Raw genomic sequence first — 19,403 nt, 5'->3', positions numbered from 1 at the left:
ATGACTATGGCTGGCGTTGCTCCCTGCCGACACACACTACAAGCAACTACCACACACACACACACACACACACGCATGACACATAGCAAGCAGGCACGCAGACTAGACACCAACGGTCTTTCAATCTTCGTTCTACTGTAAAAGGCATGGATTAGAGCCTTGTTCTTTGTGTTGAAACTGGATCTGAACATCATCTCTGCCAACAGAGCATGACGTCATTCAGAAAGACAGCCGGCCAAAGACAGCAGTATTAGCACACTACTGCCCCCTTGTGGCCAGCGGTCTGGGTATTACCATTTATAGATGGGTCATAGGCACTGAAGTGCACACCCACTGATCAGAGCCGTGGTGACTTTTGACATTTCCCCCATACAGATATGACTACAGACATGACTATGATGTGGAGTGGACCACAAAATGTTTTAAGAAACTACAATTGTCACGCTTGACACAGATTCACATGTGCAAACTCATTTTACACTAAAAAAAAAAAACATCACTTCTAAACTTAGAAACACTTGATTTCTTTTTTTATTGAACCGTCACGAGTATGATAACAATCTCAATGTATGAACTCTAACAATATAGTATAAAATTTTGAAAAGTACAAATGACGACGTAAGACAAAAGGACAATGCAAACATCCATAAAAAGATAGAAAGGGAGGAGCGTCACGGCACCTTTTCCTTGTTGTGTTCTGTTTGATATGATGATGATGGTTATCATGATGATGATGATAATGGTGGCAGTTTTGATGTATAGAGAAATGAAAAGTGCTTTGAGACGAGACGTCAGTTTTGAATTGGTCTCGTGCTGCAGATCATAGAGTCCTAGTGTTTGTCTGTCGGGTGTTTGTCAGAAAGAAAATGAGTCTTGTACAAAAGAACCCTTGTACAAAATGGCTGAGCAAATAAAAAAAATCAGTCCCTTACTGTGAGAGGAATATAAAATATAGAAGACAATTCAAAAAACTGTATTTAAAAAAAGGAGGCCCTGAAAATGGCCTGTTATTTCTCCTTCCTTCTTTGCTGTGTGACTGCATAACTCAAGTCCTTGGCTGCGGCCCAGAACGCTGGAGAACGCTGGAGAACACTGCAGAACGTCAGTGAATCCATAAGTGCTGAATGTTCTGAGAAGGAACACAGAGACTTAGGTGTGGTTTGGGTTCTTTCCCATAATTCCAATGAACTGGATTGTGCTAAACAAGTGACCCAAAATGGCCGTCACTGGGCAGTGCATGGGAGAAGTCAAGGGTTGGGTGGTTTGGATGGTGGACTTGATATATAAAAGGGTTTTGGGGGAGGGGGGGGGGGGGGTTGGCTAACAGAGAGCCTGAGGAATGCTACATGATAGGCGTTGACCTTCTGATAGGCGGTGGGGGTTGAATGGTAACACTGGGGGAGAAGATGACTTGGGGCTCAGGGGCGACCCTGCTTCAGTCTGTCGATGTGGAAGGTGAGCTTGAGGGCGGGGCCCAGCTTCAGACCCATGTATTTCATCATCATGTCGCTGCGCAGCAATAGGAGGGCCTTGCCGTCAATCTCCTGGAACACAGCACGGGAGAGGAGAGAACAGGGTTGAGGTCTTGGCCGCCACAGACACACTTTAATTTTCACTCACGTACTCAAACACTTCAGGGCCATTCAGACGTCAAACTGACCCAAGAACAGGCTGAAGCTGAATATATAGGGACCTCTGTATAGAGTCTATTACCAGCAACTGTGTAAATGTACTATTTAAGTCAAAGTTTTTAAGTTTAGTTTTCCCCCCCGACTAAAGTCTAAAGCCTTAAAGGTACAGTCAGCGTTTCTAACCCCATACACTTTTTGACAAATTATGCAAATTGCTCCTCACAGTCCTCTAAGTGTCCTTCATCCATTCATCATCAAGATGTTCCTGAGGTGCCATTATATTTATGCTTAAGTTTTTGCATGTTTAATAAATGTGTGTGTCAATCTGCATATACACATATGATGTATGAATCTATCTTAAGAAAGAAGACTAAACTTGTAAGTTGAAGTGGCTTCTGGGTAAAACGCCTTTAGTGGCCCATCTTTAAGGACTGACTTGAGATCAGTGGCCGTCTTTAAGAGCTGACTAATGAGAGCTTTTGTGTGGTGAGCACGTACATGTTTGCGGAAGAGGTCGGCGTGCGGTCCGAGCAGGGGGTCGATGTCGCGGATGAACTGCATCACATCCTCCACCGTCCAAAGGTTTGGGTCCTGGCAGCTGGGTCTTGGACTCTCTCTGGACCCCACAAAGCTGCCCGACCCTGACAGGAGAGGGCAATGGTCAGGGGTCAGCACTGCACAGCAAACATACTTTGCTGATAGTATGCACCTTTCATCAATTCTACTGTGCTTAAACCACCAGTTGGTGGTAGATGAACAGTATGTATGTAGCTCTCCTGGAATCCTATTCATTCAGTGTGTGTGTGTGTGTGTGTGTATGTGTGTGTGTCTGTGTGTATGTGTGTGTGTGTGTGTGCATAGGATTTAAGACCTCGTATTCACCTAAGCCTAAGAGCTAAATCTGGAGCAGTACAACCAGACGCACATACCAAGGCCTTGAGTCAACCCCTTTATTACGTCTACGTCTACGTTACTACGTCTTTCAGGACGAGAAGTTGGAATGAGTGATGCAGAGTATGTTGTGAATAAGACTGAGGGTGTGATACACAGGGTCAGCAGTGTGGTACTTCCAAAGAGACATTGAAACATCTTCATTGGTCACTGTGCTGCTCCACAGAATGAACAGTGCACAGGACGGAAATGTTTCACGGTAAAAGAGCTAATCTTTTTTTAGTGAGAATGACAATGAGTCAAGCTCAGAGCATGTGAGTGTTTGTGTGTGTGTGTGTGAGTATCTGTGTATCTGTTAGTGTGTGTGTGTGTGAGTATCTGTTAGAGTGTGTGTGTGTGTGTGTGTGTGTGTGTGTGTGTGTGTGTGTGAAAGAGAGAAAGAGAACATGTGAGTGTGTGTGAAAGAGAGCGTGTGTGTGTGTTTATGTGTGTATATGTGAGTGTGTCCTGTGTGTGTTTGTGCTAATTGTCACCTGTTGAACCCAGACGGAAGAGTTTCCCCGGTGGACTTCCCCTCTGTGAGAGCGAACAGAGGGCCAGGGGTCTCCCCGTGGAGCTGGGGGACACGGGGGTCTTCTCCGAGTGCTCCGACCCCCCCACTCCGTTCTCCAGCTGAAAGGACTCACCTGATGGGAACAAGAGAAACTCCTCAGGGAGACTCACTACCTCACACCCACATACACACTTTCCCCAAACCAGCTGAGTTCAACAAGAGGAAACAAGACCTCAGTACCTACTACCCCCCCCCCCCCCCACACACATTAGACTATTTTTTCCCCAGCAATGGATTTCAGCACATTTCAAACCGGAAAGTGAATGATCCCATGTTGAACATACATGTGGTCCCATATGGAGAAACATACATGTGATCCATATGGAGAAAAACAGATCACAATTTTGATCACCGCAGCAACTCCAGTGCTGTGGACAGGCACAGACATGGCCCATGATCCTGACCTGAGCTCAGTGTGCTCAGAGTCAGCAGCTACACCAACAGCTGAAGTTCTGCATTCAGGTCAGCCAATGCCGGACTCAAAGCACGAAAGACCAGACATGTGTTGTCAAGGCGCTATATTATAGGTCAAAAGTGGTGCAGACAGGACATATTTTTAAAATTCCAGGAAAGTTCAGGAATTTTCCGTCTCTCGTTGGCTGGCTCCTGGCGCACAGTGCAGTGTATTTCAGGAGTGTGTGGTGGCTCTGTGGTCAGGGTGGCTATATGACGGTCCACCTCAGCTTTTAATTACAATTAGGAAGTGTGCCAAACAGAGCGTGCATGTGTGTGTGTGTGTGTGTGTGTGTGTGTGTGTGTGTGTGTGTGTGTGTGTGTGTTTGTCAGTCGATCATTAAGACCTGCAGTGTGCTATTTTTGACGAAGGTCAATTAAAAGAGCCCGCAGGTCGGAACGATGAGAGAGAAAAAGAGAGAGATAAAGTGAGAAAGAGACAGAACACGAGTATGAATTGAGTGAGTGACTGAGTGAGAGAGAGAAAGAGAGAGGGAAAGAGAGAGCGACATAAAGTGAGATGAGTGACTGAATGACTCAGTGAGAGAGAGAGAGAGAGAGAGAGAGAAAGACAGAAAGATAGAACAGAGATAGAGAGAAAGAAAGAGCAGAGAGAGAGGGAGAGCAGAGAGAGAGGAACACAAAAACACCATTTCACAAATGTGAAAGCTCAGTCTTAATTGACCTAAATCTTAATTGATTGATTTCCAGTCTCTAACCCGTCCCCCATGCAGCATGAAGCCAGCTCAAAGCCAGCGCTCGGGCTCTCCTACCATCTGAGGAGTGGCGGTGTGTTTTGGGGACTTTGTGGGGAAGGGGGCTGCCGCTGTAGGGGTCCTGCAGGTATCGCTTGGTGCCTCTGCCCGGGCCGGAGGGATGCGCCTCCCCAAAATGAGCCCTCTCTGTGGAGAAGGAGGAGATGAACAGAGGGAGTGAGAGTGAGAGCGATAGTGTGATTGTGATTGCAGATAGTGTAGAGGTACACAAACAATGGCATGGGGAAACTCTATATGCAAGAGAGGGTGGCATGATAAGTAGGGATGGGGGTTGGCGGTATTTTTTGAAGTTTGCTATGGTGACAATGTCATTACCCCAACAACCTCAAAACAGCTTTAGCAGTAATCGCCCTAAAAATAACTTAAATAATGTGACGGAATGTGTCTCTGTGAGTGTGTATGTGTGTGTGTGTGTGTGTGTATGTGTCTCTGTGAGTGTGTGTGTGTGTGTGTCTGTGTGTGTGTGAGTGTGTGTGTGTGAGTGTGTGTGGAGGGCGTCTCACCTGGGTAGGCATGGCTGTCGTAATGCAGCGCCCCCTGCTGCACGGGCTGACTGCCGAACAGCGGGTCACAGTGTAGGTTGTGGCAGAGCTTCTCCAGGAAGCGCAGCACGTAGGTCACACTGCTCACCGTAGGCAGCGTTAGCGTGTGGTGCTGCTGCTCAAAGCACGCTGCACAGGGCAGAGGTCAAAAGGTCAAAGGGGTAAGGTCCCTGCTGTGCTGCATTAGGTGTAGCAGGATGACACACACACACACACACACACACTTTACTGACTAATGCGATACAACCTAGCTAATAAAGCGTACACACACACACTTTACTGACTAATGCGATACAACCTAGCTAATAAAGCATAAGTGGTAGAAAGCTTCCAGTCATGTTCATTTCCAGCTTCTGCCTGACTTTTCAGAACTTCCACACTAGTGGAAATACATTTAATTTGGATTCTTCATCCCATGGAACCCCTGATTTAAATTCAAACATCCTTGAGGCTGACCACAGACCGATCTGGAACATGCCCTGCCTGAAGGAGTTCAGCAGTACTCGCATTTAGAAATAGGGGGATAAATATATAGGCAGATGTAGTGTAGCTTGACTGGGGACAACATGGCAGTGTGCTTTTGCTAAGAGACTGATCCTGGGGGTAATCATCCCTGTGCTTTATTCATTAAGGGTTAAAGGCATTATGTTTTGTCAGGGGGAAACCAGGACCACCAGCTATGAACTAAATGAGTTTCTGAGCAAAACAAATCTAATTCTATAAAGAAAACTATGTTAGATGAACATACCGGACGATGCTACATTTCCTATCATGAATGTGTTAAATGTATCCCATCCCAGATCTCAGATCTTATAGACCCAGAAACTGGGTCCTCACAGTGTCTAAGAGTCTCCACAGTGTGTGTGTGTGTGTGTGTTTGTAGAGTGTGTGTGTGTGTAGAGTGGGTGTGTGTGTAGAGTGTGTGTGTGTGTGTGTTGTGTGTGTGTGCGTGAGCGTGTGTGTGCGTGAGTGAGTGAGTGTGTGTGTGTGTAGAGTGTGTGAGTGTGTATGTGCGTGAGTGAGTGTGTGTGTGTGTGTAGAGTGTGTGAGTGTGTGCGTGAGCGTGTGTTTCGCTGACCTGAGATGACCTCCCCGCCGTGTCCGGGTTTGAGGCAGGAGAAGACGGAGCCCTGGTTGTGGGCGGAGTCTACACAGGCCTGCACACACTGCTGAAGCACAGACGAGGCCCGGCCCGGCCCAAAGTGGTCCGGCAGCTGCAGCACCTTACGAGAGTCCAGGTGAGGACCCACCTTGCCATACTTATTCAGGTACACACACACTGACAAGTGGCAACAAACACACACACACACACACACACACACACACACACACACATACACACACACACAGACACACAGACACACACACACAGACACACCAGATTAACAAGACAGCATGCATTTCCTTGACCAAGGTTCATATAAACAGGCTAGATCTAAGAAACAGAGGATATGAGGATTGAGGATGTAATGATACCTTGGCAATCCAACACAAGGAATCACAGCTGCACGTGTTAAGATCTATCCTTATTAGCATTAGTGTGTCAATAAGTGTATTTGTGTATGTGTATAAGCTACTATGGATGACCTAAATTTCCCTTGGGATTAATAAAGTATCCATCTATCTAATTGATGCTGTTTTGAGGACAAAGGGAGGTCGTACCAAATATTGATTTGATTTTTTTTTTTTTTTGGTTTACTGTACCTTGTATATTGTTATTGATAAGTAAAAACTATTACTGTCATTATTTTAGAGCATCCATACATTACAGCATTTTTCACAAGTGCCTAAAACTTTTGCACAATACTATATGTCATAATATGTGATATTATGACACAACACAGACAGTAACTGGGAACATTTATGCGACGCAAGCCTTTCTACCCTTTTACGACACACAGTGAGTCTTTGTGTGTGTGTGTGTGTGTGTGTGTGTGTGTGTGTGTGTGTGTGTGTGTGTGTGTGTGTGTGTGTATGTGTGTGTGTGTACCTGTAGGGGCCTGCAGGGCAGAGCTGGGGATGGTGGCATTGTCCAGGGGCACAGAGCTGGTGTCGGGTTCAGGAGTGCTGCTGGTGGGGGAGGTGGGGATGGGGTTGGGGGGCACCCGCGGTTTCCTCTGGAAAAAGAGAGGAGGGAGGGAGAGATGGATGAATAGATTAGATGGACAGATGGAGAGACAGATGAATAGATATATGTAGAGGGAGAGAAAGACGAATAGATAGATGAAGAGAGGGGAGAGACAGATGGAGATGGAGAGAGAGAGAGATAGATGAATAGATATATGTAGAGAGGGAGATGAATGAATAGATAGATGGAGAGAGGGAGAGAAAGATGGAGAGATAGATGGACAGAGAGAGAGAAACAGACGAATAGATAAGATGGAGAGAGTGAGAGACAGACGAATAGATAGAGGCTGGGAGGGTGGCGCGTCTGACCTTGCTGCCGGGCTTGGGTCCTCTCTTCTTTGGGATCTTGACGGGCTGGTCGTCCTGGCCCTGCTGCGCCTGCTGGAGCCGCTGAGTCCAGTTAGCAGGCAGACGACCTCGGGGCCTCGTGGCGGGCCGTCCAGGACCTGCCATCGCCCCTTCTAACCATGCTGCACGCTTCGCCCAACCCAGCTGTGATATAGAGAGATATATACACAGACAGACGGGCACAATCTTAGGCTACAGTCACAATGTAACTTTACTTAAACTACAGATCACAACACATTGTATTTAACATTATACCACACTTTAGTTGAATTTCCTATTTTGAGGAGTTCTTTAGAACGGCATTTAAATTTTGATATTTGCACACCTGTAGAGTAGAACCTATTTCAACCCTCTCCTCCACGCTGTGTGTTTGCACTGTGTACCTTGCTGCCTGGTTTGGGGCCTCTCTTTTTGGGGATTTTGACCGGCTCCAGACTCTTCCCCGCCTGTGCCGCCTGCGGTCCCAGTGGCGCCCCCTTCTGGAGCCAGGTCTCGGGCAGCTTGGTTTTCTTTCGGCCCGGCTTGCGGCCCCTCTGCCCCGGGGGCCGGCCTAGCGTGGGGGCCACCGCTGTCCCCTCCACCGTTCCGTCTGTCAGAGCTCCCAGAGACTTAGGCAGTCCCACTATATATATATATATATATATATATATAGAGAGAGAGAGAGAGCGAGAGAGAGAGACTTTCATTTAAAAAAAAACTCTTCTTGTGGATCAAGGACACCTAAAAATGCTACCATGAACAACAGGTGAGTTATACCATCAAAGTGGCAACCTGAAACACCTCACCAAATACATCAAAGGTTCTCATGATGATGGAGAGGGGGACAGTGACAGATAGATATAGAGAGAGAGTGATAGAGATAGATAGATAGATAGATATATAGAGAAAGAGAGACAGACAGACAGATAGAGATAGATAGATTATACACTAGTCTACACTAGCTACACTAACCCAGTATGCCACCCAGCTGCTGGTGCAAACCTTGGTGAGTTCCCGCCTTGATTACCGCAACGCCCTCCTAGCGGGCCTGCCGGCTTGCGTGGTGACACCACTACAAATGATCCAGAACGCGGCGGCGCGTCTGGTGTTCAACCAACCGAAAAGGGCACACGTCACCCCGCTACTTATTGACCTCCATTGGCTGCCTGTAGCTGCTCGCATTAAGTTCAAGTCACTTATGCTGGCCTACAGAGTGCTTGATGGTTCTGCTCCCACCTACCTAAATGCTCTCGTAAGGGCAAATGTTACACCCAGGATACTGCGCTCTTCTAGTGAGCGTCGTTTGGCACTGCCGTCTGTGCAAGTACGGCAGTCCAGACTATTCTCATTTGTAGTTCCACGTTGGTGGCATGAACTACCTAGCACTACCAGAGCAGGGGCGTCCCTCTCTACCTTTAAGAGGCTTTTGAAGACCTAACTCTTCAGAGAGCACTTCCCGTCCTAACTGGCACTTCGACTAGTGCGTAACTTGCAATTACATTTCTGCACTTCTTTTTCTTTTTTATTTCATTTTGTTATATTTCTTACACCAGGTTCTATTGCTCGTAGCTTGACTATTCTCTCCCTTGTACGTCGCTTTGGACAAAAGCGTCTGCTAAATGACTAAATGTAAATATATATATATATATATATATATATATATATAGAGAGAGAGAGAGAGAGAGAGAGAGAGAGACAGACAGACAGACAGATACATAGAGAGATAAATTAGATTGAGAGAAGAGAGAGAGTAAAACATTAGAAAGGTTAGAGGGGTGAAGAGGGGGAATATGGAGATGCTGTGAACCAGAGCACTAGTTCGTGTTTAGAGTTTTTCACAAACCACATGAAAGCATGTTAAAGTCCCGACATGCCTTTCAGGTAATTACAGTTTGCATAATTAAAAAATGACTTGCAATCTGACTGCCAAGTATCTGACTATCTGCTGTCCGATCCTGTAGTCTACTTCAAAGTACTTCCTGCTCTTAAAAGCCTTAAGGGGATATCACACGTTAACCTCAAATTAACGCACAATCACAGACACAGTCTTCCTGATCACACTGTTGAACACCACACACACACAAACAGTCTTCCTGGTCACACTGTTGAACACCACACACACACACACACACACACACACACACACGGTACACAGATGGCCAGACAGTGGTCTGAGAATAGGCTTTTTTGTGCTCCAAGCCAATCTGACCCATTTTGCTTTCAGCTTCTGAACAAAGCGATGACTTGTGTTACACATTCCTAGAGGCTGGGCACTCCGTGGCCGGCTTCAGAAGACACAGCGAGCGCTGCATTGGTCAGACAAAAAGGAGAAAGAAGCAGATAAACCCAGCCTCTCTTACTACAGAAATCCACGAGCAAACAGCAATCTGATAAGCAAAACAAATCCAAACGCTACCTCAAACCACACTCAAAGTGAAAGCAACTCTACAGCTCGTACAGAGAGAGGAACTATAAAAGAAATCAAACCAGTAGAATAGAGTGGAGAGAGGCAGTAGGGCGAGAGAAGGGTATTACCTGTGCTTCAGGGGATGCTGGCAGGTAGGGTTGCTCTGGGGAGGAGATGCTGGTTTAAAGATTCGAGAATGAGGCACCACACACAGACTAACCCTCTGAGAATTAGGGTTCAGTGTGAAGACGTATGTCTGTGTGTGTGAGTACGAGTGAGCGCGAGTCACTTTTTTTTTAGACACTGCTTCCTTCCTGCCTGCAGTTTCTGAACCCTTCACTAGTGCCTCACAGTTGGAAAGACAGAAACCCAACCCAATGTATAGAGATTCTCTGATAAGCAGTGCCTCACAAATCACAATTCATATACACACACACACACACACAAACCGTCATGGTTACCTTTAAATGAGTGGCTTTGTGTACGTGTGTACTGTGTGTGTATGCATGCTCTGTAGTTCACAAGCCCCCTTTTTCTCAAGGGGCCCTCGAATGAGTTTGCATGTGAAGGCCCAGCAACCACAACATGACACACATACACACACAGTCGGAGAGACAGATAGGACACAGACACACACATACACACACAGCCGGAGAGACAGATAGGACACACACACACACACACACACACACACACACACACACACAGCCGGAAAGGCAGATAGGACACACACACACACACACACACACACACACACACACACAGAGGTAAACAGTGGCCCAAATGCATGAGTTTAGTTTGGCTCAGGCCTTTGTCCTGAATTCAACCAGGGTAGATTTATAAGAGAAGCACCATGACAGAAACACTAGTTCAGGCCTGCAGGGCTGATACACCCACACCACGCACAGACACACACACACACACACACACACACACAAGCTGGCACACACACACATCTATATTAAAATGTGTTCAGAGACAAATGGGCAAACATACACAACCCGAACAACAACAACAACAACCACCCCACACACACACACACACACACACACACACACACACACACACACACACACACACACACACACACACACACACACACACACACACACACACACACACACACACACACACACTTCCCAAACAGCTTACCACGTTCTGATGAGGCAATGCTTCACAAGCTGATTGGAATGGTGAAAAGTTTGACTTTTGAGTAACTTCTGTCTGTCCTTCCCTGTCTGCGTTCCCCCTGCCGTGTGCTTGACAGGAAGGGGAGAGACGGGGAGGGCAGAGCTCTCTTCCTGTGGCCCTGCTGTCCTGCCACTCATCCTCTCCTCATGTCCTTTCGTCTACCCTAACCCTCCCCGCTGGCTCTCAACTCCTCCTTTCCCTTTCCCTCTCCCTCACTCACTCTCTTCCTCCCTCCTACAATCACTCTCTTTCCCCTCCCTCACTCACTCTCTCTCTCTCTCTCTCTCTCCCTCCTACAATCACTCTCTTTCCCCTCCCTCACTCACTCTCTCTCTCCCTCCTACAATCACTCTCTTTCCCCTCCCACACTCTTTCACTCCCTGTCTCAATCTCTCTCTTCTTCGCCCGCCCTCGCTCTTTTTCTTTCTTACTCTCTCTGTCTCCCTCCATCTCTATTTATCTCCTTCCCTTTCCTCCTCCCTCTCCGTATGCCCCTCCTGACTTGCGCCTCTCTGCAGAAAGGATGGTGTAAACAGGAACATGTCATCACTACTTATTCCCTTATTTATTTTCTTTTCCTGTCCCCCTCACAAACACATTTACAACCCTCTTCAATTTTACTACGTGACACTTAGGTCTCTCCACACCCACACACACACACACACACACACTCTCTCTCTCTCTCTCTCTCTCTCTCTCTCTCAGGGGCCATCCAATGGGAGAGGCAGACACAGAGGGTCTGTGTGTGTGTGTGTGTGTGTGTGTGTGTGTGTGTGTGTGTGTGTGTGTGTGTGAGAGCATATGTGTTTGTGTGTGGGCCCGTATGAGGGCCATCATTGAGCACAGAGTGTAACTGGGCACAGCAGTGCCAGCTGATACGATGCCAGGTCCTCATGAAGCAAAACTGTTACAAAGGCCTGCCCTCATTCCCCTACCCTGGCACTCTCTTCCCCTGTTTCCATCACCCCCACCACACCCCACCCCACTCTCCCCTTCTATCACTTTCACCACTTATCTCTGCCTCTCTCTCTCCTTCAGCCTCTTTCCCTCTATTTCTGCCTTTCACCTTCTCTCTCCACTTCCTTCAACTCTCTTTCTCTCTCCCTCCCAGCCCATATCGAAGGGGCCTTTTTCGGTCTCATCCCCACCCCCCACATACATTCCTGCTCAAAAGCGTTCATACTTTTTCCAAACTTCATTTGCACCCTCAGTGCTCCTGTTTTTCCTGCTTTCTCTCTCCCTCTCCAAACCACAGGACACCCTAAAAGTGACATAATCTCCCTGTTCTGCTGGTTGCCAAAGAAACCATTTAGTCCTGCAGTGCCCTCCATCATCTTTTCAGTTTGTTCTGATTGATCGACCAAAATGTGGAAGTGTCATCACCCTCTGGCATCCCTATAATAACACAAACCTAGAGGACTTTAAGAGGGGGGATAAATAGCCATCCAGTCATGGGTCTCTTGCTTTTCATAAAAACGTCTTCCATCTAGGCCAGGTTTAGCATCGTTTAGCACTTCCGAATGTTCATTTAAATGCATTCATTAATCTAATTGTGGACACCAAGCAACGCCAAGCCCCTGTGACCACTTCTTATCAGAATCAGAGAGGAGGCAGAGTCAAGCTACACTACATACAGAACACGCACTGGATTCATCACTTGTAATATCCTGACCAACCAGCAGGGGTCACTATTTACATGCCAAGATGAGAACAGGACAGGTCTCCATGATGATGAATGAGCAAACTCTTGTGCTCTGTGACCTGAGCACCTACCTCTATTTCACTGTGAAGTACATCTTTGCCTTTTTGATTTACCGTTTATGACAGGCCCATTTGCTCCTGGAACTCTTTCAATATGAATGAGCCAAATGGCACAGACAGAAACAGAGAAGACACAGACAAAGACAAAAAAAAAACACATCAATTGTTCCTCACATGACCCACAGGGGGAACAGACCTTTGGTGCCGGGCGGCTGCAGGTTGTCGCTGGTCATGGCGCACCAGCCCACGGGGAAGATGTCACGCGAGTCGTAGCGGCAGTAGTAGTCGAAGGCGCCGCGCCAGCCATCGAAGGTGACCAGCACCTCCACCCCGCGCAGCGCCCCGACGGTGGCAGGGCAGATGAAGTGCGGGTTCTTGCGGTCCACCGCTTCCAGCTTCATGCCCACCTGGAAGGAGTTCTGCTCCGGGGCGGGCGGCTCCTGCTGGGGACCAACCAAGTATTCTGTCGGTGTTATTTTCCTTGAGCGCACCGCGTCCTGTCTCATATGTGGAGTCCGCCTCACTGCTGTGTAATAATATGAACCTAGGAGACTCCTACACTGACTGTACTCACATACTAATGACAACCATGAATTCTTCTGATGGGTGATAGACATTTTTAGACTTTGTTCAAATTTCACAGACACAGGTTTTGGATTTCTGTCTCAGACTCAAGTGCTTTGCTATACTTGTAGGGTCGTGCGGGTGCCGTACTTGTGGGGTCGTGTGGGAGCCGTACTTGTGGGGTCGTGTGTGAGCATGGTTTGGGTGTGTGGGAGCATGGTTTGGGTGTGTGGGAGCATGGTTTGGGTGTGTGGGAGCATGGTTTGCGTGTGTGGAACAGGTACCTTGTGAAAGATGCGTGCCGGGGCCATCTCCGCTCCGTTGAGGGTTTTCAGCAGGAACATGGGCCACGACGAGGCGTTCAGGCGAAAACCTAAACACGGGTCATTAAAAACAAACAGACGTTTGGTGTGTGTATCCTGCCAGCACTCAGGCACAATGCCTAAGCACACAGGGGGGTGAAGAGGGGTACAATCGTAAGCAGGGGGGTAGAATAGGGGTACAATCGAAAGCAGGCACCGAACAGTCATCTGCATGTTTCATACAGAAACAGGAAGGCAGGGGGGCACTGTGGCGCAAACAGTAGCCCCGACCATTTTCGGGCTTGACGCCCATGGAGGACACAGGTTCGAATCCGGCCCGATGTCATTTCTCCTGTCCACTCCCCACCTCTTCTCCCTCTCATTTCCTGTCCCACTCTTCACTAATCTATCAATTAAAGGCATAAAAGCCCCAAAACAAATCTTTAAAAAAAAAGAAACAGGAAGGCATGTCTGCATGATCGTGAGTGACACCCAGAGGACATCTGCACATTCCTGAAAGCCTGAGTCTACTTCTCAGGACTGTGAGTGACATGATGAGGGAGGCCATGACCTCTCTCTTGACCTCTCTCCTGACCTCACACCCGTGAGCAAGTGCATGTGTGTGATCATTTGGGCTGGGTGACTGATTTAGAACCGAGACACTTGAGAATGAGCTCATGACAAGTACAAGTTTACGGAATAAGTGAAGTGATGGACAACATTATAGAATGCTGAAAGACAACATTATTGAATGCTGTGTTCACAAATGGATAACTAAGGCCAAGTAAGACATGCATGCTGTGTTCTCCAAAATCGTTATACACCCAAATTGCAAAACATATCATAATGGCGACCTTGAGAAGATGAAATTAGTGAGAATGAATGTGACTGAAAAAAGTTGCACAAAATAGTACAATATTGATAAATATGAGCATGTGACATGCAATTCAATTCAATTCAATTCAATCAATTTAAATTGTCTCTTGGTGTTTTATGGAGCCCAGAGCCTGAACCCCCTAGAGCAAGCATTAAGGTAAATAAGGCAAAGAAAAAAGTTCATGCTCTCCGCATGCTCCGTCCTCCAAACATGAGCTCACCTGAAGTGTACGTGTGGGATGAGGCTGTATGTGTGCTACGTGTTGAACTTGTACTAAGAGGGGGCCTAGCCCCACAGACCTTTGGATTTGTTTCATGCAACTTTCTCCAGTGCCATGACTAAAGCTGCAGTCTCACACCTGTGTTGCCTGAAAGTTTTGTTTACCACATACGCCATATGATGGCCACCTATGGTAAATGTACTACTTCTAGTAATAACATAATGTCACCACTGGAGGGCACACTTCTGGAAATGATATTAAGATCGTGAACTAACCCAGCGGGGGCTGCAGCATGCCTCCGTTCTTCTCACAGCTGCCGATGGGCTGGATCTCGGACGAGTCCACCAGGCGCCAGAAGTCGTTCTTGTTATCGCTGCCGTCGAGCCGGAGGCGGAGGCGTGCGCCCGTCAGCCCCACCACCGTGGCGATGCAGGTGGACGTGGTGTTGCGCGGGTCCTGCGCCTCCAGCTTCATGCCCGCTTTGAACTCGTTCACTGGAGGGGTGGTGCTCTGCAGGGAGAGGTGCGGGGAGGACGGGGAGAAGAATCCGGAAAATCAGCGTCACAAGGAAGAAGCTACACACACATGCACAGACAGACACACAGACACGAGATACCCTCTTAGAAGAAAAAAAGTTCTTAAATCTAATACCATACGTGTATTTGCTCAATCTAAAACAATCAGTCCTTGTTCTTCAGAATGAAACTATGAAATTCGTGACCAAAAATATACCCTTCTGGAACTCTTTACAAAATCAAGATCAATGATTGAATTTCCAAGGAGGAGTTACCCAGAGCAAGTCCCTGCACTGCTGCTGTCAGTGTGAGTATAGCCAGTTGCCCCTGCCCTGCCCTACCTGGCTCTGACTGTTGTGAACAGTATTGGTTTGAAACCATTAGTTGCTTCCAATGACTCATTTTGAGATGATTGTAGTTGCATTCACGAGCAAACACTGAGCAGGCTTCCTTGGAGTCTTGGCTCCACCATCCAAAAACGGTCTCAGCCTCTCCAATAAACCTGGCAGACATCTTTAATGGGATACAGGCCATCATTTTCCTTGTGATTCTAGAAGATCTGTAGGCTTTTGCTTCAAACACACACACACACACACACACACACACACACACACACACACACACACACACACACACACACACACACACACACACACACACACACACACACACACACACACACACACACACACACACACAGCTTTGCTGCAGCTCAGGAGAGTGTTTGATAAGCAGAATAAAAAGTAATAAATTAGACATCTGATCCTGACAGCGGATCAGGATATTGCAAGAGAGAGATTGGAGTCACATGACAGAAGGCCATGCCTGCTTTCTGGGCTCAATTGAAAGAGCTAAGTAACATGAAAGAGGAGACAGGGGGATTTTTCAAAAACCGTCTTAACCGTTGGGAGGATGACTTCCTATTTCCCTTGTGCAAATCGTTTTACCGGCACTGCCAGCGCATCAACGCAGAGGGCGTGCTGTGCGGAAAAACTCAAAACTTTCTCAGGTTTCATTTCACCAGATCATCAGGCCTAGAGGGAACCAGTCGCAGTTGGGAGGATGACAGAAAACATCCCCCAACACAGACGAGATGAATCAGTTATTTCCGAGTTTGGTCTGGAGCCCCACGCAGAGCCTGTGGTCTTGGGTGTGAGTTATTCACACTCACCTGTCTAAAGCAAGGGGCCGGAGCAGCCGTTGTTCCTGTTTCCTTCAGGTATTTGTCCCAGCTGAAGTGCCCTGCAGGTAGGACATCCGGGGAAGAGACAATTAGCTTCAACTTACAAATGAAAACGGCAGGGTCTGTGATCAGTAGCCAACTAGATGGCTCAAAAACTGCTCATTAGACAACTCTTATGATGTCTAATTATTTTGTATTTCATACTCAAAATCAAACACACAGAGGCTACCAGGCTAACAGAGAGGGTTTTCTGATGACTGAGTCTTAAGGATAGGTCTGAGGGATAAACTTTGTGGGAAGGTTTTGGAGTTTTAAAAACAGTTTAGGAGGCTTTATCTGTTTATTTACAATGGGAATGTGGTGGAAATAAGGTGAGGGGATGTTTTGTGATGATAGCCTGTCATGGCGGTTGGTACCTTGGTACTGAGATGGCACTCGCGACGGTCGACCACTGCGTGCATGTTTAATTCGTCTTCCATCCTTCCACTCTATAGCTGCGCGGAGAAGAAAGTGAGAAATTACCCCTTACCATGCAATACAAAAACTGTCTGTCGTTTGCTAATTACTGTATTTAAATACTGTAATTGTCCGTTATTTGACGAAGAGATATTTACAGCTGTATCATTAACAGTTGTTCGACTTCAGCAAACGTGACCTTCTTACCTTTCTGTGGTATTGGCTTCTTCATGGTCCAGCTATATCAACCAAACCCTGAACAGAGGTGAACCCTGATGGGGGAAAGTAATAGAGAAAAATAGGAGGGAATTTTCTTTTCACTTTCAATCCCACTGCATAGTCACAGGCTTAAGAGCCAAACTGCATGGTCAGCCCCGGCCCCTCCTGTCATCTGTGAACAGAAGGTCAGTCAAACAAGAGTGCTAGACGGCAGAAAATAACTAAATCCGACGCAAGACACGTCGTCACATCTAATACATATCGGAAAACGTAAAGTTAAGGGGCACAGTTAAAAAAGGACGAACTAAACCTAAAAAAAAACATGGCTGTCTGCACAACAAAAATAAAGATGGTCATCAATTTCACCTCACGCTCGTGTAGTGGTAACAAGTGAGTGACGTTAGAAACCAGAAATGGATTCCTGTACTGTAAAGCTTTATATCAGACACGGGAGAAAGAGGTGTGTCTGTTCCCAAAGGAATTCTGGTCAGTCAATTCTTCTGTCTGTTCAGACGTGTCGGTCAACAGGTCAGACAGTTAGAGAGTGTCGCAGATAGTGGCCCCGAGAGAGACACACATTTGTTTAAGTCTCGAGAAAGGTAAACATTGAACTGCTACCGAATCTAGGGGGACAGCAGGCTAGTCTGTGATTATTTACAATGAGCCGTGAGATGCAAAAGAACGAACCAATTTCGTATTTTCTGTTCATAGGATTCGGTTTAAAGAATCGTTTTGTAACGTTAATTAATTAATTAAATAAATAAATAAAATGCGCACATGGCTCGACGAATGACACAAAACAAACAAGGATATAAATACAGCTACAATTTTAAACGACCCTATTTTAAAATGTACGTCGTTTGTAAGCAGTATTAGAATAGAAGATAAACAACATCGTTCATTCAAAACGGTCACCTACCTTAATCTCGCATAACTGTCTTGAAATGTGCCGCCTTCAGTTGTGATTTCTTTCAACAGAATTGCGCCTTTTTTTGCGCCAAGGGATTGCGTCCAAACATAGGCGACCAGTTCCCTCCCTCTTCCTTCTTCCCAAAGAAAATTGACAGGAGCAACGTTATATTCCTGGGACAGTTATCCCAGCTAACTTATTAGCTAGCGATAGATCAAGGAACAGCAACATCTGCTTTCTTATAGCTTGTAACGGTAGTAAAAGTTACATTCGTATCCAAGGTGGGTCATGTAACGTTAATTAAAAACATACAAAATGTTGTTGTGAATTGAGGTTACCCAAAACGAAAACGTGAGCTGTACCGTTTCAAAACACAAAGCCCGAAACACTGGATTAACATTAACGTTACCCTCGGGAACTGACCGCGCACCAGGCATGGTTGAGCCTCACGTCGTGTTCATCAGTTTATGCTCAAGAAATAAACCGCGTGGGCACCGAAGAACAATAAATACAACGGATGCATTCAAACAGAAAATGAAGACGCCGTGCATGCTTCACCGTAGCCTTTCAGACACGCTATGATAAGCTAAGCTACATGATAGCGTCAGACCAGCTAACATTATTTTCTTAGCCATGCCAACCATAATCTTGCGAACTAATAGCTATGTGTCTGAGTGCTTTAAACATGAACCGGGAAAACGCCTAGAACTCAGACCGTTAGAACACGTACAACGAAGAGACTTGGAGTGAAACTGCTATCGCTCACATGCTTCAGAAGTGGGTTTACCTTATTGAGGAGGGTTTGTGTATTTTCTGATGTGGGTTAGTAGTGCCTATCCGCCATGTTTCGAATGTGCTTGTGTGTGTGTGGAGGCGAGTGGGGTTGCCAGTCGAATCAGTACTTGGGGCCAGACGGATGGGTCTGGCGGTGAGACTGAAAGATGGGGAAAGTATGCCTCCTGTCGTCCAAAAGGGGAAGAGAGAGAGAAATATATACTTGAATGAAAACCATTATGAATGTGGTGCACATTAAATACGCAGTCCGCGTGAAAGGTTGTTGATATTTGAGCTCAACAGCTAATGAAATTACACCCCTCCATTGGCTGGGATATTTATGATTCGGTCCGTGCCACTATGTTTCTTTCCCATTTACAAAGCCAGCTAGGACTGTGTACGAACACCTGAGTTTTTTTTTTTTATAACGGACAGCTAGACAACCAACCGGATTAGCTGAATTTGACAAAAAAAAGTGGATGGAATCTGATTGGCAGACTGCACTTAATTAATGCAATTTATATAGCTCCAATAACAATTTAAATTGTCTCTAGGCACTTTACAGAGCCCACTGCCTTAACCCCTAGAGCAAGCACCAAACACTGGAACGAGGAAAAACTGCCTTTTCACAAAAATAAACCTTGAGCAGAACCTCAGCTCAAAG

General features: G+C 46.6%; 1 protein-coding gene across 10 annotated transcripts; it reads right to left on the bottom strand.

Moving 5' to 3' along the window:
• Positions 1-513: 513 nt before the first annotated feature.
• On the bottom strand, positions 514-18,965 carry LOC105910093 (Scm polycomb group protein homolog 1). 10 transcript variants are annotated; one of them, XM_031576307.2, is made up of 17 exons: positions 18,753-18,965; positions 17,975-18,101; positions 17,044-17,108; positions 16,797-16,874; positions 16,369-16,439; positions 14,958-15,192; positions 13,568-13,656; positions 12,916-13,159; positions 7,765-8,003; positions 7,343-7,525; positions 6,897-7,023; positions 5,985-6,185; positions 4,868-5,035; positions 4,362-4,490; positions 3,056-3,208; positions 2,130-2,272; positions 514-1,544 (listed from the first exon to the last, which is right to left on the bottom strand). In XM_031576307.2, exons 3-17 carry the CDS (start codon positions 17,066-17,068, stop codon positions 1,419-1,421), a joined length of 2,211 nt encoding a protein of 736 aa, XP_031432167.1. In that variant the 5' UTR covers positions 17,069-17,108; positions 17,975-18,101; positions 18,753-18,965; the 3' UTR covers positions 514-1,418. The 10 variants fall into 10 exon arrangements, 9 of the variants coding, with proteins under 9 accessions (XP_031432167.1, XP_031432162.1, XP_031432163.1 ...); XM_031576302.2 differs by having other exon boundaries at positions 12,916-13,162; positions 18,375-18,961; XM_031576303.2 differs by having other exon boundaries at positions 12,916-13,162; positions 17,975-18,098; positions 18,375-18,961.
• Between the last annotated feature and the right edge of the window lie 438 nt (positions 18,966-19,403).

The sequence above is a fragment of the Clupea harengus genome, chromosome 11 (assembly GCF_900700415.2).
Source record: "Clupea harengus chromosome 11, Ch_v2.0.2, whole genome shotgun sequence".
NCBI lineage: Eukaryota > Metazoa > Chordata > Actinopteri > Clupeiformes > Clupeidae > Clupea > Clupea harengus.
Note: the sequence above shows the minus strand (reverse complement) of the source record. Positions and strands in the feature narration are given on the sequence as shown.

Bases quoted from the DNA above. Each gene is read 5' to 3' on its own strand.
- LOC105910093 (XM_031576302.2), bottom strand. From the start codon at position 17,068: ATGAAGAAGCCAATACCACAGAAAG. The intron at 16,875-17,043 runs GTAAGAAGGTCA...TTCTCCGCGCAG, and splicing joins GAAGCCAATACCACAGAAAG to CTATAGAGTGGAAGGATGGA. The intron at 13,657-14,957 runs GTTAGTTCACGA...ACCCGTGTTTAG, and splicing joins CATGCTGCAGCCCCCGCTGG to GTTTTCGCCTGAACGCCTCG.